General features: G+C 45.8%; 1 protein-coding gene across 1 annotated transcript in view; it reads right to left on the bottom strand.

Annotated features, from left to right (window-relative positions):
- LOC139459877 (protein unc-80 homolog) overlaps window positions 1–17,827 on the bottom strand; it is a 112,246-nt gene that overhangs the window by 19,381 nt on the left and 75,038 nt on the right. Inside the window, exons 40-52 of the mRNA XM_071241591.1 lie at window positions 17,448–17,605; window positions 16,421–16,531; window positions 15,623–15,833; window positions 13,877–13,956; window positions 12,555–12,678; window positions 12,259–12,298; window positions 11,589–11,644; window positions 10,253–10,438; window positions 8,987–9,110; window positions 7,842–8,051; window positions 5,962–6,057; window positions 1,473–1,561; window positions 463–631 (exon numbers count right to left, since the gene is read on the bottom strand). Coding sequence (XP_071097692.1) covers window positions 463–631; window positions 1,473–1,561; window positions 5,962–6,057; window positions 7,842–8,051; window positions 8,987–9,110; window positions 10,253–10,438; window positions 11,589–11,644; window positions 12,259–12,298; window positions 12,555–12,678; window positions 13,877–13,956; window positions 15,623–15,833; window positions 16,421–16,531; window positions 17,448–17,605 — 1,654 coding nt within the window. The remainder of the gene's footprint in view (window positions 1–462; window positions 632–1,472; window positions 1,562–5,961; window positions 6,058–7,841; window positions 8,052–8,986; window positions 9,111–10,252; window positions 10,439–11,588; window positions 11,645–12,258; window positions 12,299–12,554; window positions 12,679–13,876; window positions 13,957–15,622; window positions 15,834–16,420; window positions 16,532–17,447; window positions 17,606–17,827) is intronic.

The raw sequence follows: 17,827 nt of genomic DNA, 5'->3' as shown, positions 1-17,827 counted from the left end.
TCTAAGTTGGAATCCCAATTTTTTTTATGTAAACAGTTTCACGCATTCATTTTTGTCAGACAAAATTTGTTTATCTTTAGATGTTTGCTGTGCTCTTTTCACTCTTTTGTAAGTCTGTTTTAAAAAAATAATTTGATAACCAACCCAAAAAGAGAAATCAATAGTGAAAAAATAATTCTGAAATATTTGTTTGGTAAATCTTAATCCACATATATTTCTCTCAAGTGAAACAATCCTTGGGAAATACATTCCATAAGTGGTACTGATTAGTGTGTGTGTATGTGTGTGTGTGTGTGTGTGTGTGTGTGTGTGTGTGTGTGTGTGTGTGTGTGTGTGTGCTGTGTGTGTGTGTGTGTGTGCGCGCGCGCTGTGTGTTTGTGTGTGTGCGTGCGCTGTGTGTTTGTGTGCTGTGTGTGTGTGTGTGTGTGTGTGTGTGTGTGTGTGTGTGTGTGTGTGGCTCACCCCCAGTGCTGTTGGGCAGGTCGTCGCGGAGAGCCTTCAGGTCTGTGGCCAGGTGCAGCAGGATGGTCCCCACAGACTTGGGGTGGGTGAAGCTGTACCCCATGAGCTTGTCCTTCACCGTCTGCTGGAGGTAGTACTCCTGGGCCGTGTCACAGTTCACCTTCATCATCTGTCAACATGGGATATGTACATTGTGTCATTTGTCAACATGGGATATATACATTGTGTCATCTGTCAACACTGGATATATACATTGTGTCATCTGTCAACACGGGATCTATACATTGTGTCATCTGTCGACATGGGATATATACATTGTGTCTTCTGTCGACATGGGATATATGCATTGTGTCATCTGTCAACACGGGATATATACATTGTGTCATCTGTCGACATGGGATATATACATTGTGTCCATCTGTCAACACAGGATATATACATTGTGTCATCTGTCAACAGGCTATATACATTGTATCATCTGTCAACATGGGATATATACATTGTGTCATTTGTCAACACGGGATATATACATTGTGTCATTTGTCAACATGGGATATATACATTGCGTCATCTGTCAACACAGGATAAATACATTGTGTCATTTGTCAACACGGGATATATACATTGTGTCATCTGTCAACTCGGGATATATACATTGTATCAGCTGTCAACATGGGAGATATACATTGTGTCATCTGTCAACACAGGATATATACATTGTGTCATCTGTCAACACAGGTTATATATATTGTGCCATCTGTCAACACAGGCCATATATATTGTTTCATATGTCAACACAGGATATATAAATTCTATCATCTGTCAACAAAGGCTACATACATCAGTGTCAACACAGTCTGTATTCATATAGAGTATCATTTGTCAACATGGTGTATCATCAGTAAACACACAGTATCATCTGTCAACACCCTGTATCAAATGTCAGTACTGAATAAGCTGTCCACACAGGCTGATAGTCAGCAACAAGATGGTCTGTGGGTGGAACTCACCCTGAACTGGACAAAGGTCTGCAGCAACAGGAACAAGGACGGTCTGTGAGTGACGAGGAAGTCCAGGAACTTCCACAGTGGCAGGCTCACTGAAACACAACACACAACCAACGCTATACCCGAGCCAAGACGCATTACAGTAAGTCATACAAAACACTCACTCTGCATGTGTGATGCTTCTCAGAATAAATAATGGGAATGGTACCAACAGTCTGAATTCCAAGTTGATACAGCCCCAAATTCACACATAAACCTAACATTATGCTACCTTGCACCCAAACAATGCACTGAAGCCAAAGGAGAACAAAGCCAGCTTGAATAAATTTGATGAAAAGAAATTTTATTTTTTGAAATTTGACAATTTTTATCCTGTTCACGTGTCAAATCTAATGTTGTAATGTAAGCCAAAATATCATACTTATTTCAAAGATCTGCAAAGGGTCGACCTCACAAATCATCACATCATTAAACCTTGAAAGCTTGTGCTTAAGTATGATTTTGCAAAAAGTATGTATACTTTAATAATGTTTTTGTCCTGAACTTCAGAACCAGGACTTCTTCAGCCCTACCAGACTGGTGGAGGCTCCACCCACCTTCAACCAAACCTTCCATCCACCTTCCATCCAACCTTCCACCCATCGTCCATCCAACCAACCTTTCACCCACCGTCCATCCACCTTCCATCCAACCTTCCACCCACCTTCCACCCAACCTTCCACCCGCCTTCCACAAACCTTCCACCCACCTTCCATCCAACCTTCCATCCACCTTCCATCCAACCTTCCACCCACCTTCCACCCAACCTTCCACCCGCCTTCCACAAACCTTCCACCCACCTTCCATCCAACCTTCCATCCAACCGTCCATCCAATCTTCCATCCACCGTCCATCCAACCAACCTTCCACCCAACCTTCCACCCAACCTTCCACTCACCTTCCACTCACCTTCCACCCAACCTTCCACCCAACCTTCCATCCACCTTCCACCCAACCTTCCACTCACCTTCCACCCAACCTTCCACTCACCTTCCACTCACCTTCCACTCACCTTCCACCCAACCTTCCATCCACCTTCCATCCAACCTTCCACCCACCTTCCACCCAACCTTCCACCCGCCTTCCACAAACCTTCCACCCACCTTCCACCCAACCTTCCACCCAACCTTCCACCCACCTTCCACCCAACCTTCCACTCACCTTCCACCCAACCTTCCACCCACCTTCCACCCACCTTCCACCCACCTTCCACTCACCTTCCACCCACCTTCCACTCACCTTCCACCCAACCTTCCACTCACCTTCCACCCACCTTCCACCCACCTTCCACCCAACCTTCCACCCACCTTCCACTCACCTTCCACCCACCTTCCATCCAACCTTCCATCCACCTTCCACCCAACCTTCCATCCACCTTCCACCCAACCTTCCACCCAACCTTCCACCCACCTTCCACTCACCTTCCACCCACCTTCCACCCAACCTTCCACCCACCTTCCACTCACCTTCCACCCACCTTCCACTCACCTTCCACCCAACCTTCCACCCACCTTCCACTCACCTTCCACCCAACCTTCCATCCACCTTCCACCCAACCTTCCACCCAACCTTCCACCCACCTTCCACTCACCTTCCACCCACCTTCCACCCAACCTTCCACCCACCTTCCACCCAACCTTCCACCCACCTTCCACCCAACCTTCCACTCACCTTCCACTCAACCTTCCACCCACCTTCCACCCAACCTTCCACCCAACCTTCCACCCACCTTCCACCCAACCTTCCACTCACCTTCCACCCAACCTTCCACTCACCTTCCACCCACCTTCCACTCACCTTCCACCCAACCTTCCCTCCACCTTCCACTCACCTTCCACCCACCTTCCACTCACCTTCCACCCACCTTCCACCCAACCTTCCATCCACCTTCCATCCACCTTCCACTCACCTTCCACCCACCTTCCACCCACCTTCCACCCACCTTCCACTCACCTTCCACCCACCTTCCATCCAACCTTCCACCCACCTTCCATCCAACCTTCCATCCACCTTCCACCCAACCTTCCATCCACCTTCCATCCAACCTTCCATCCACCTTCCATCCAACCTTCCACCCACCTTCCATCCAACCTTCCATCCACCTTCCATCCAACCTTCCATCCACCTTCCACCCAACCTTCCATCCACCTTCCACCCAACCTTCCACTCACCTTCCACCCAACCTTCCATCCACCTTCCATCCAACTTTCCATCCACCTTCCATCCAACCTTCCATCCACCTTCCACCCAACCTTCCACTCTACCTTCCACCCACCTTCCACTCTACCTTCCACTCAACCTTCCACCCACCTTCCACCCAACCTTCCATCCACCTTCCACCCAACCTTCCACTCACCTTCCACCCAACCTTCCATCCACCTTCCATCCAACTTTCCATCCACCTTCCATCCAACCTTCCATCCACCTTCCACCCAACCTTCCACTCTACCTTCCACCCACCTTCCACTCTACCTTCCACTCTACCTTCCACCCACCTTCCATCCAACCTTCCACCACCCTTTCCACCCAACCTCCCACCCACCTTCCACTCAACCTTCCATCCACCTTCCACCCAACCTTCCACCCACCTTCCACCCAACCTTCCACCCACCTCTCACTCAACCTTCCACCCAACCTTCCACTCTACCTTCCACCCACCTTCCACTCTACCTTCCACTCAACCTTCCACCCACCTTCCACTCAACCTTCCATCCACCTTCTACCCACCTTCCACCCAACCTTCCATCCAACCTTCCACCACCCTTTCCACCCAACCTCCCACCCACCTTCCACTCAACCTTCCATCCACCTTCCACCCAACCTTCCACCCACCTTCCACCCAACCTCCCACCCACCTTCCACTCAACCTTCCACCCACTTTCCATCCAACCTTCCACCCACTTTCCATCCACCTTCCATCAAACCTTCCACCCACCTTCCATCCAACCTTCCACCCAACCTTCCACCCACCTTCCATCCACCTTCCATCAAACCTTCCACCCACCTTCCATCCACCTTCCATCAAACCTTCCACCCACTTTCCATCCAACCTTCCACCCACCTTCCATCCACCTTCCATCAAACCTGCCATCCACCTTCCACCCACCTTCCACCCAACCTTCCATCCACCTTCCACCCAACCTTCCACCCAACCTTCCATCCACCTTCCACCCACCTTCCACCCACCTTCCACCCAACCTTCCATCCACCTTCCACCCAACCTTCCACTCACCTTCCACCCAACCTTCCATCCACCTTCCATCCAACCTTCCATCCACCTTCCATCCAACCTTCCACCCACCTTCCATCCAACCTTCCATCCACCTTCCATCCAACCTTCCATCCACCTTCCACCCAACCTTCCACTCTACCTTCCACCCACCTTCCACTCTACCTTCCACTCAACCTTCCACCCACCTTCCACTCAACCTTCCATCCACCTTCCACTCTACCTTCCACCCACCTTCCATCCAACCTTCCACCACCCTTTCCACCCAACCTCCCACCCACCTTCCACCCACTTTCCATCCAACCTTCCACCCACCTTCCATCCACCTTCCATCAAACCTTCCACCCACCTTCCATCCAACCTTCCACCCAACCTTCCATCCACCTTCCATCAAACCTTCCACCCACCTTCCATCCACCTTCCATCAAACCTTCCACCCACTTTCCATCAAACCTTCCACCCACCTTCCATCAAACCTGCCATCCACCTTCCACCCACCTTCCACCCACCTTCCACCCAACCTTCCATCCACCTTCCACCCACCTTCCACCCACCTTCCACCCAACCTTCCACCCAACCTTCCATCCACCTTCCACCCACCTTCCACCCACCTTCCACCCAACCTTCCATCCACCTTCCATCCAACCTTCCATCCACCTTCCATCCAACCTTCCACCCACCTTCCACCCAACCTTCCACCCACCTTCCACCCAACCTTCCACCCACCTTCCACCCAACCTTCCACCCAACCTTCCATCCACCTTCCACCCACCTTCCACCCAACCTGCCATCCACCTTCCACCCACCTTCCACCCACCTTCCACCCAACCTTCCACCCAACCTTCCATCCAACCTTCCACCCACCTTCCACCCAACTTTCCACCCAACCTTCCACCCACCTTCCACCCAACCTTCCACCCAACCTTCCATCCACTTTCCATCCAACCTTCCATCCAACCTTCCACCCAACCTTCCACCCACCTTCCACCCAACCTTCCACCCACCTTCCACCCAACCTTCCACCCAACCTTCCATCCACTTTCCATCCAACCTTCCATCCAACCTTCCACCCACCTTCCACCCACCTTCCACCCAACCTGCCATCCACCATCCACCCACCTTCCATCCACCTTCCACTCACATTCTGCCCAACCTTCCACCCACCCTTCCATCCAACCTTCCATCCAACCTGCCACCCAACCTGCCACCCAACCTGCCACCCACCTTTCCCCTTGGACGCCAGCATCTGGATACACTTGGACACTCTATGCCACTCGGATGCCAGCTGCTTGTCGAAACAGATGAGAAGAATCTCCAGGCCTGAAATGTCAAATGAACATAACCCATAACATCACTTCTACTAACAACTAGCTCTTACTGGAACACAGTAGTTACCGGTATTTATTACCCACGTGGTGAAGATACAGGTGGTAAGATACTAAATCCGTACGTCACACGTGTGTCGTACAAGGTTGACCTTGTTTTATTCGTTTTGATTGGATAACCGTGACCTCTGTCACACCGGGACTACTTTTTTCATTCATAAAAAATCGCGAGACGTCATTCATTTTGCGACATCAAGGCAAAACTGAAGAAATTCATGAGAACGAGAGATATTTACAAACACTTTATTAAACCAAACAAGATAGTCACACGCATCAAATTCGGTTTGCATTCAATATAAGTTATGCATAGAGCTCCTACAGACGTATAATCGAGCTAGATCTATAAATCGATTTACAAATTTACGACTGCCGATCGAGCGCGTCCCTTGAGCGTGACGCACCCGACCATTTTCGCAACTTTCAATTTGATTTAACGTAAAAGGATAAGCGTGGTGAAATGAAGTCTGTTTAAACTATCTGGACAGATATCTAGACTTACTTGGGATGATCCGGTCGTGCCATCGGTGTCCCCTTTGAAGCGTATTTTGTGGCGCTGTTTCGGTAGGTGTTGTTCATGAATGAACGAACACGACAGCACGACCAGATCACTTAAAGTTCACAGTTCCGATAAAAATCATTCGAAAACTCCGTGGAAGTGTGCCTGACTTCTGATTTTGTGGCCCCAAACATCCCAAATGTGAACAGTAACATTCCCTATCTCTAGCGTAAAACGCTGTGAGTGAATCGCGGTTGTCTTTTCTTATTCCGGTGGCGACCTTGCCCTTTGATCGTTCGAAGCTGTCACTGACATGCAAGCAGACTTGAGTTTGTTGATTTTCACGTCTTCAGTAAAGGGTGGTACAGTTAACATGAATGTCTTTGGCGAACAGTCTGATTTCCCTCTTCCAAAATGGTACGGACATGATATAAATTCAGCTGATAGATCAAGGAAACCGAGCCATTTTGATTGCACAGACAGGACCCCTGCAGTGTGACCGACTGTTGGTCCGATATTCAAAGCGCGGCGCTAATGTGACATTTCAAATTTTCTTATCGGTGTCCTGCGTACTAACAACATGGCGCTTGAATTACCATAAGTTGAAGACTTTCTTCCAAAAGGATCTTGAGCGTCGGTGCTGGTTTGTTTGCAAACAGAACAGCAGGCGCATGTTGTTAATGCGTATGCATAAACATGTCAACAATGCCCATATTTGGTCATATATCAATATTCATGCACAACCAGATTTTGCAACCGGTTTCAGTTTGGTCTGTCAACTAACGAAAGTTGTTATGTATTTACACTTAAATATATATTTAACGTGGGTAATAAATAAAATACCACACTCATTCTCGTTAGATACCATTTTTACGAAACTCGTGAACTTTCTATGGTATCTGACCTCGCTTTCGCTCGGTCAGATACCATAGAAAGTCCACTCGTTTCGTAAAAATGGTATCTAACGAGAATGAGTGTAGTATTCTCTATATACTCACAGCCAAAATATATGCAAACCATAGAAACATTTACAGAAGTATGTACGGTAAGAAGAGAAGTTTCCAATGTGTACCAAGTATCTCACCGACATACGGCACCTGCTGTTACTCACCTACATAGGGCACCTGCTGCACTGCTCACCTACATAGGGCACCTGTTGGTACTCACCTACATAGGGCACCTGCTGCACTGCTCACCTACATAGGGCACCTGTTGGTACTCACCTACATAGGCCACCTGTTGCTGGTGATCGCTGACCAGCTTGGCCGTGTTCTTGTCGGTGTTGGAGAGGCTGCTGCACCTGCCGTACTCGTTGATGGTCAGGGTGTTCTTCGTGTTGTTCTGCGTGGCCGGAGTCTTCGACGACGGACTCAACAGATTGGTGATGAGAGTCAGAATAAACACCACATCTCTCTCTTCCAACTTCGGGATGTCTGGAGTAACATATACAGATGTGTAACAATGTGTCTGGCAGTACAGGTAACAGTTAAAAGTATGTGTAATACTTTGTTACAGAATGTGGAACAGTATATACAGCACTGTTACAGCATACAGTCTTACATGTGAACAACATTGCCCCATGCTTGAGTGAGTGAGTGAGTGAGTGAGTGAGTGAGTGAGTGACGGAGCGAGTGAGTTTGATTTAAGGCTGCTTTTAGCCATATTCCAGTAACTTCACGGCAGAAATGGGCTTCATACATTGTACCCATGTCGGGAATCGAACCTGGGTCTTTGGCATAACAAGTGAACTTTTTAACCACTCGGCTACCTGACCGCCCCAGCCCATGCTGCACACATGCTAACATTGTAGTTCTTCAGAAATATGTCACATGCTGGTTGTAAAGGGGGCACAGATGGCCCAGTTGTGTAAGTTGCGTCCCTTGGGCATGCCAGAAACCTATGATTGTGGGTTCAAATCCCGGTTTGCCCCGATTATGTTTTTAGGTTGTCAGCACCATACTCGTGCTCGTGGGTTTTACAGAAGTGGTAAACGTCTGAGACCTGTATCACTTCGGGCTTTCCTCCCACATTAAGCGGACACGCGGCAATATAACTGGAATACTGTTAAAAGCGGCATTAACTCACTCCCTCCAGGTTGTAAATACTTTGCATCACCTTCATGTCTGAGACAGATTCTCACCAGGATCTAATGTTTTCTTAAACTTAGCCTGGATACTTGAGTAGCTAGCACAGTCAATCAAAACTTTTTAATCAGAAAATTGTGACCACATAAATCCCTTTTATATATAAGATTACGAGAGTAAATGGTTGTGATGTTGATGAACAAATAAACACTTTTACGCTGGCCTATTGAGAAATTATTAGAAGTAGTTTTCCTCAGGGTATTATTATCTTTAGCCTGACTCACCTCTCCGACCACACCCAACTCGGATGCAGAGCGGCAAGATGAAGTTGACCAGCATGTTGAGTGTCTTGTCTGTTGTCTGGAACGATGATGGACCACCGCAGATCTGCTCCAGGGTCCACTGTTCCTGTACAAGTCGAAATACAGAGCTGTGTGAGATTGAAGCAGGAATACAGAGCTGTGTGAGATTGAAGCAGGAATACAGAGCTGTGTGAGATTGAAGCAGAAATACAGAGCTGTGTGAGATTGAAGCAGAAATACAGAGCTGTGTGAGATTGAAGCAGAAATAGAGCTGTGTGAGATTGAAGCCGAAATAGAGCTGTGTGAGATTGAAGCCGAAATACAGAGCAGACTGAAGCATGAATACAGAGCTGTGTGAGATTGTAGCAGGAATACATAGCTGTGTCAGATTGAAGCAGGAATACAGAGCTGTGTGAGATTGAAGCCGAAATACAGAGCAGTGTGAGATTGAAGCAGGAATACAGAGCTGTGTGAGATTGAAGCCGAAATACAGAGCAGTGTGAGATTGAAGCAGGAATACAGAGCTGTGTGAGATTGAAGCAGGAATACAGAGCTGTGTGAGATTGAAGCAGGAATACAGAGCTGTGTGAGATTGAAGCCGAAATACAGAGCAGTGTGAGATTGAAGCCGAAATACAGAGCAGTGTGAGATTGAAGCCGAAATACAGAGCTGTGTGAGATTGAAGCAGGAATACAGAGCTGTGTGAGATTGAAGCAGGAATACAGAGCTGTGTGAGATTGAAACAGGAATACAGAGCTGTGTGAGATTGAAGCCAAAATACAGAGCTGTGTGAGATTGAAGCCAAAATACAGAGCAGTGTGAGATTGAAGCAGAAATACAGAGCTGTGTGAGATTGAAGCAGGAATACAGAGCTGTGTGAGATTGAAGCAGGAATACAGAGCAGTGTGAGATTGAAGCCAAAATACAGAGCAGTGTGAGATTGAAGCCAAAATACAGAGCTGTGTGAGATTGAAGCCAAAATACAGAGCAGTGTGAGATCGAAGCCAAAATACAGAGCAGTGTGAGATTGAAGCAGAAATACAGAGCTGTGTGAGATTGAAGCAGGAATACAGAGCTGTGTGAGATTGAAACCGAAATACAGAGCAGTGTGAGATTGAAGCAGGAATACAGAGCTGTGTGAGATTGAAGCCGAAATACAGAGCAGTGTGAGATTGAAGTAGGAATACAAAACAAATGAACAAACCCACATTCATCACAGATCCTTTCATATTCATCACAGCTACTTACTCCCAGAGCTTGCATCTGCATAGCAACCAGCTTGACAACGGAGGAGCAGAATAAGGCAGGGATCTCGATGTGGCTGGTGCTGTGCTCACTGCGATGGCTGCCGTGCTGGCTGGGGAAGTTGTCCGACATGCTGGAGAAGGAGCTGGACCCAGACAGCAGGATGCTGATCAGGACACTCACCAGGGTCTGCGGGGATCAAAGTGTCGACATTCATGTCAGTTCATACATTAGGATAAGGGAGAGCATTTTGGGCTCCCTTTAGCAATATTCAAAGTCTATCATGACAGGAAGCTCAAGAAACGATGAACCCATGTTGGGAAATCAAACCCCACAACTCCCATACTCTTAAACTTATGATTGTCTTTGTGCTAAGACTGCAGTTTGGAATGGGTCCCTTATGATCAGTTTTCAGGGGAGGCAACTCCATAATTCATACATTACTTTATGAGCATAACGAGACCAAAGTTCATTTCAGTATTGTCAACAGTCTTTTGCTCTATCATCTTTACCCCATGTACATGATGTCAACAGGACTGCCTACGTGGTCTAGTGGTAGAGCGGCCACCAAAAGCGTTATACCAAAAGACGTTAAACAATAGTACTCGCTGTTACCCCTGCCTGGCACTCAGCATTACAGGGCTAGAACAAGGCCTGGTCAACTCAGAGTCTGAGTGGGGTATTCATGTTAAACTGCAGCATGGTATCCCAGTGGGCTAGCACTTGAAAAAATCGGCATTAGTCCGGACTAGTACAAGCAGACACACACACACGTGCATGCATGTCGCTACATGTCGTGACATATTCTTGCACATGACTTCAAACCCCCTTTTCACCTCATCTCAAGTATCAACAAAGGGTCAACAAAGCGTCAACAAAGGATCAACAAATGGTCAACAGGGTTTTCATAGCTGGAGACTAACACGAAACAATTTGGCAATTTTCCTTGGTCTGACGAAACGCAAGAACCTTCTGGTAAGCACAGACGTGTTTAACCTGTGTGAGAGTCGAGTTCTAAACCCACAACACGTGCCATGGTCAAGTTTCCTGCTGAACACCGAGTTGGTTGGACTGTGCATGGAGATCCCCGTTGACATGTGACCCAATGATAGACTCAATCTGCTTCTGATCATAATGTGGTGGTCACTCTTAAGAATGGCTAAACATTATCACAATATTGCAAACCATATTCAATGACTTGCATGTTGGTTGCTGCGATACTAGGGCTCGACAAGATACATGTTCCCAATGTGCTGATCTATTCCCATTACCCCTAGAATATAATGGATTCTGCCGCGCGGGATCAACAGTGAGATGAAGGTGGACATGGCTCACTCACCTTGAGGTGTGGCAGGTGGGCGATGTACAGGAACTTCCTCAGTGTCAGGTACACACCTACAGAGAGACAGATAGAGATACAGACAGATCAGCTGGAGTGCCACAAGGCTGCACTGACACAGTTTTAAACCTTCATGGTATATCAACAAAGTATGTCAACACATCATATTGTGTGTCTTATTATTTCAACCAAACAAACTAGAGTACCAGAGGTACAGAAGCTCACCTTCACTAAGTGACACAAAAATTGAGTGGTGAAGATTCATAGTTGCTAACCTTGACCTAGACTAACATTTAGTCTCTGAAATCTTATATTACACAATATCCTTCTTGACTCTAAAAAAAAAAAAAAATTCCCTACGCTGATTTCAGAGGAATAGAGCTAGCTTGAGCTGGCTAGACTTGCTTTTGTATGCATTTCTAGATTATGTTTTTTTCATAAAATAAATATATTCCACGGTCATGGTGCAGGACCTTGACCTTGAACCTTGACCTTGTGGTTCACATCAGATGTTTGATTGGCATTCTAGAAGTTAGTGAGTAAAAAGAAAATGTACAACTTAAAGGATGACTTTAGCTTGATTACGGTGTAAGAATCTACGAAAGTTGGCATTTTCAGTAGAAATTCCAGTTACGAGAACAGCACTCACAGACACTCTGTACATCATTACCTTTAAGAATATTCGCCGCAGCTTCCCAGTCTGTCTGTCTCTGGAAACAGAATCTTGGTGAAAATATATCATCTTACGTTCATTGCCACAAATCCTCAAAATTTGTAAAACTTAAAAATAAGTGATAATTTGATTATTAATTGGTTGGAAATACGACATTGCCTGTAGCTAGGTCAAGAAGTAGACTAAACAACTGGCAATGTTGTTCCTTGAAATATAATTTGTAATGTATTTTCTGTAATATATTAATACTACGAATGCTTTACAGTCCCAAGGAAATGATGACTATATCCTACCCTGAGTGCAGGCTTCTTGGAGAGTTTGGTGAACAGCCTGTCCAGCCTACGGAGGATGAGGTTAAGGGCGGGGCGGATCAGCTCCTGGGACCAGTCCGTGGAAGGCAGGATCTCGGCCATGTACCTGTCAGGCAGAGGACGCATCACTATCGATTCAAAGCATGTTGCATTCATTCAATGCCATGCCAGGGACACTATGAATGCTTTCTTTGTCTGTTGTTTCATGCCACAGTATTCTACCTATATTACAGTGGCATGTACATAATTGAGTAAGACTGGTTGGTTGGTTGGTTTGTTGTTTAACGCCGCACTCAGCACTATTCCAGCTATATGACGGCAGTCTGTGAATAATCGACTCTGGACCAGACAATCCAGTGATTAATATCATGAGCATCGATCCATGCAATTGCGTTCGATGACATGAATCAACCAAGTCAGCGAGCCTGACCACCCGATCCCGTTAGTCGCCTTTTAGTAAGAATAGACAATACAGTGATTGATATAATGAGGAACTATCCACATCGTCAGGGTACTATGACACGAAATCACCCAAGCCCGACCACCCAGTCAAAGATCTTACAACCAGCATAGCCCCGAATCCCTTCAGGGTTCCCAAGTACAATGTCTATGTGAATGAACTGGCTGATTAACCTTGAAGAGCATTTCAGCTACATTTCAACATGAAAAGCTGAAAGTACGATTATCGAACAGTACATCCAGGTGGATCTAAGGGAGATAAATCTACACAGTAATTAGCTGTTTCTTTGCCTGCTAGTTCCCTTGACAACACAGCAAATGAGTGAGTGAGTGAGTGAGTATGGTTTTACGCCATTTCAGCAAGTTTCCAGTAACATCATGGCAGGGGAAACTAGAATTGGGCTTCACACATTGTACCCATGTGGATAATCGTGAGTCTTCGGCATGACGAGCGAAAACCTTAACGATTCGGCTACTCCATCACCCAGACAACCAATTAGAAATTGGCACTAGTCCTGTAGTCCTTACCAAACTGCCCAATAGTAAAGGTATCCTAAGGACTAGTAGAACTTGGCCCTTTTTAAGGGTTTTGCTATATGCTATCATTATAAGGACTAGTGGACAAAAACTCTTAGTTTCTAACAATACCAATGAATCCTCTTCTGTTCATTTAGTTCTACTCACAGGTAGTATATATTGATAACATTAATCAATAATCATGTCAAACTGGACAAACATAATTGAAACACAAAACAGAAATGCGCACATCAAATTTTTTAAAATTCTGAATGTAAATCGAATACTTGGTTTTTGTGGCCTGACAGAGAGTTTGATTGGGTACCCACCTCTGTAGGCCAGTACATCTCATGGTGAGAGGGTCGTACGGCGCCAGCTTCAGCAACGTGTGGGCGATTTCAGCCAGCCTCTGGATAAACAAATCACAACAATCACATACAATTTATGTACACTCAACTACCGTCTGCAATATGATAAATGTACAACCCTAATAAATGTCCCCATCAGTGAGTAGCATCTTATGCAGTTCTTATTCGGCAAACTCACAGTTAGTGCCAAGGAATGTTTCTAACCCACCACCTCCAAAACCCCATGGTTGGGATACCAAACAAAAGGCAATCTGCCTCCCTATCCTTATCCTGAGACCTTTAATTGCCTCCATAGCCGTCAGAATAGTTCTTTATCGAAATACAAAACATCATGTTTAACATAAGGGTTATGCCAGAACTATTTAAGTTCACTTCAGTTTGTTCAACTAATAATTTGGGAGTCTCCAGAGGGACAACCATGGGGTGCTTATTCTGACCCGGAATCTCCATAAAGAAACATGCATGGCGTGCTTATTCTGTCCCGGAATCTCCACAGAGAGACAAGCATGGGGTGTTTATTCTGGCCAGGAATCTCCACAGAGAGAAAACCATTGGGTGATTATTCTGACCCAGAATCTCCACAGAGAGACAACCATGGGGTGCTTATTTTGACCCGGAATCTCCACAGAGAGACAAGCATGGTGTGCTTATTCTGACCCAGAATCTCCACAGAGAGACAAGCATGGCGTGCTTATTCTGTCCCGGAATCTCCACAGAGAGACAAGCATGGGGTGTTTATTCTGGCCAGGAATCTCCACAGAGAGAAAACCATTGGGTGATTATTCTGACCCAGAATCTCCACAGAGAGACAACCATGGGGTGCTTATTTTGACCCGGAATCTCCACAGAGAGACAAGCATGGGGTGCTTATTCTGACCCCGAATCTCCACAGACAGACAACCATGGGGTGCTTATTTTGACCCGGAATCTCCACAGAGAGACAAGCATGGGGTGCTTATTCTGGCCCGGAATCTCCACAGACAGACAAGCATGGGGTGCTTATTCTGGCCAGGAATCTCCAGAGAGACAACCATGGGGTGCTTATTCTGACCCGGAATCTCCACAGAGAGATGACCATGGGGTGCTTATTCTGGCCTGGAATCTCCACAGAGAGACAAGCATGGGGTGTTTATTCTGGCCCGGAATCTCCACAGAGAGACAAGCATGGGGTGCTTATTCTGGCCCGGAATCTCCACAGAGAGATGACCATGGGGTGCTTATTCTGGCCTGGAATCTCCACAGAGACAAGCATGGGGTGCTTATTCTGACCCGGAATCTCCACAGAGAGACAAGCATGGGGTGCTTATTCTGGCCCGGAATCTCCACAGAGAGATGACCATGGGGTGCTTATTCTGGCCTGGAATCTCCACAGAGAGACAACCATGGGGTGCTTATTCTGGCCCGGAATCTCCACAGAGAGACAAGCATGGGGTGCTTATTCTGGCCCGGAATCTCCACAGAGAGATGACCATGGGGTGCTTATTCTGGCCTGGAATCTCCACAGAGACAAGCATGGGGTGCTTATTCTGACCTGGAATCTCCACAGAGAGACAAGCATGGGGTGCTTATTCTGACCCGGAATCTCCAGAGAGAGACAAGCATGGAGTGCTTATTCTGACCGGAATCTCCATACGGAGTCCAGTTGGGTCTGGAAACAGGGGACTTACAGGGAGGTATTAATCAAGAAATAAGACTTTCTGTGCATACATTGTGTGTCTTGTGGTCCAGCAAGTCGGGGGTTCTGAAGTTAGGGTCCGCCAGGATTTTCCTCAGTTCCCGCAGTCGACTGACGCTTGTCGTGTAGAACTCCGCGAGAATGGATAGAATGGAATCCCGCGGCTTCCTGAACTCAGTGCGAAGTTCAAGGTCTTCAGGGTCAGGGGTGAAGGCCTTTCTGCGACCTTCCTCCATGTAACGGCTGCAGACAACATATCAAAACCATTTACCTTTAGGACAAAGAAGCTTACATCATCAATAGTAATTTGTTTCTTTGGTTAATATCTAAATGATACATATACACTTTCTCTCAGTCACTCACATTGACACTAAGAGGAAATCTCTAATAATAAGGAACATAATCAGGTAGGAATACACTGATTCCAGGACCAATATAGAGGAAAAGGTCTCAATGCATATTTTTATTACATTGAATATAATAATAAAATAAATTTGAATTCAAGAAAAGAAGAACTTAAAAAAATCCAGCTTTTCATTTGATCCCAATTTGCCTTCCAAAGGAAAATAGTTTGGAATCCTAGATAAATGGACAATTATTTTATGGTAAAAAATAATAAACAATAATATCTTTTTACTGTCACGATAACAAACTACCATGGCAACTAGGGAGGGTCATGAAAAGGAGAGAATGAAAATGTGAGACATTTGTGTGTTGTTGTGGATGAAGACTAGATGTCCGCCAAGCTTGTTGATATATGACAGGTCCCTAACTCATCAGACAGGGAGGCTGAACGTAGCAGTTGAGAAAGTCTGAGATTCATTAACTACCTGGCATGGGAGTCCTCCCTGTCGTCCATCGTGAGGGAGTGTACGCTGTGATTCTGTACGGGCTTGCTGGTGTTAACCGCCTCCACATAGCGCTGGGGGATGCTCATGTTCCTGACAAAACAAACACGATGATAGTAGCAGAGATGCCAACGCTATTTGGGCTTTGGAGAAATCATTCTGGTGCATTTCGGAAATGGAGTTTGGCCCGTATACCCAAATTGTTTTGTTCACTGCCATAGGATTCCTTCAGTTCAGTGAGGAAAACAATAGTGGTGTTCAGTAATTTTCAAAATCCCAAATCATCAAAAGGCACCAGTTCACCATTAGACTGATCTGTATAGCAAGTTTCATCTAGAAATATTCAAGGGTTTTAGAGTTCATCTCTAGAAATGAGCACTACCCTCATTTTCAGTATAAGTCCAACTTGTTGTCATGAAACCTAAATATATTTTAACACAAAAAAAACCTCCAAACTCATCAAAAGGCACCAGTTCACAACCAGACTGATCTGTGTACCAAGTTTCATCCAGAAATTCTCAACAGTTTCAAAACGGGGTATAACAAACAATATTTATAACGTCTTTGAAAGGCATTCAGAAGTGATACATATAAGGAAGAGAATTTATGGATGTCAACTTCTTTTGATAAGGGACACACCTGAGCAATGACAAATTCACCTGATGAAGGTGTAAGCATATACTCCGAAACGTTGTGTTCCTCATACAGAAGTTGCATCCATCAATTCTCTTCCTTAATAACCAAATACTATATTAAATAACATCAGGAGTAATCCCACCCACCTCCCCAATAATCTGCATCTGGTTAGCTGATGATTGGAACGATGAGGGGTTTCCTGCCTTGAGCACATGCATGAGTACTGGGCAACAAGATACTATTACTTTTACTACTAATTATGGATAGTTGACAGTGAAGAAGACTTCTGTCGAAAATCTGAAGATTTTTTATTGTGTGATGACATCTAAAATACAGGATACAGTAATTATGCTATTTATTACAGAGAGAGTACCTGGTGAAGTATTCACAGCAGCTGATGAGGGATCGGAGCGAGGACGCGATGCTGGAGATGAGAGAGATCTCGGCACGGGCAGCGCTGGGGTTGTCTCTCTGAGTTGTCTCTCGCTTCAGATGTTGCAGGTACCGGGGCACCAACACCTCCAGCACAGTCTGCAAACAGAACAGCCAGTTAACATTACAATGTCAGTTAACGCCACACAGTTAACATAAAACTGACAATTAACATTTTGGTCAGTTAATACCACTTAATCAACATTAGTCAGTCAACAGTCAGATAACATTTAGTTGAAGTTAACATTTAGTCAGTTAACATAAGTCAGTTAACATTAGTCAGTCAACAGTCAGATAACATTTAGTCAGTTAACATCACAA

Source organism: Haliotis cracherodii, unplaced genomic scaffold, assembly GCF_022045235.1.
Source record: "Haliotis cracherodii isolate W230 unplaced genomic scaffold, xgHalCrac1.p SCAF_13, whole genome shotgun sequence".
NCBI lineage: Eukaryota > Metazoa > Mollusca > Gastropoda > Lepetellida > Haliotidae > Haliotis > Haliotis cracherodii.
This window is presented reverse-complemented; position numbering and strand designations above follow the sequence as displayed.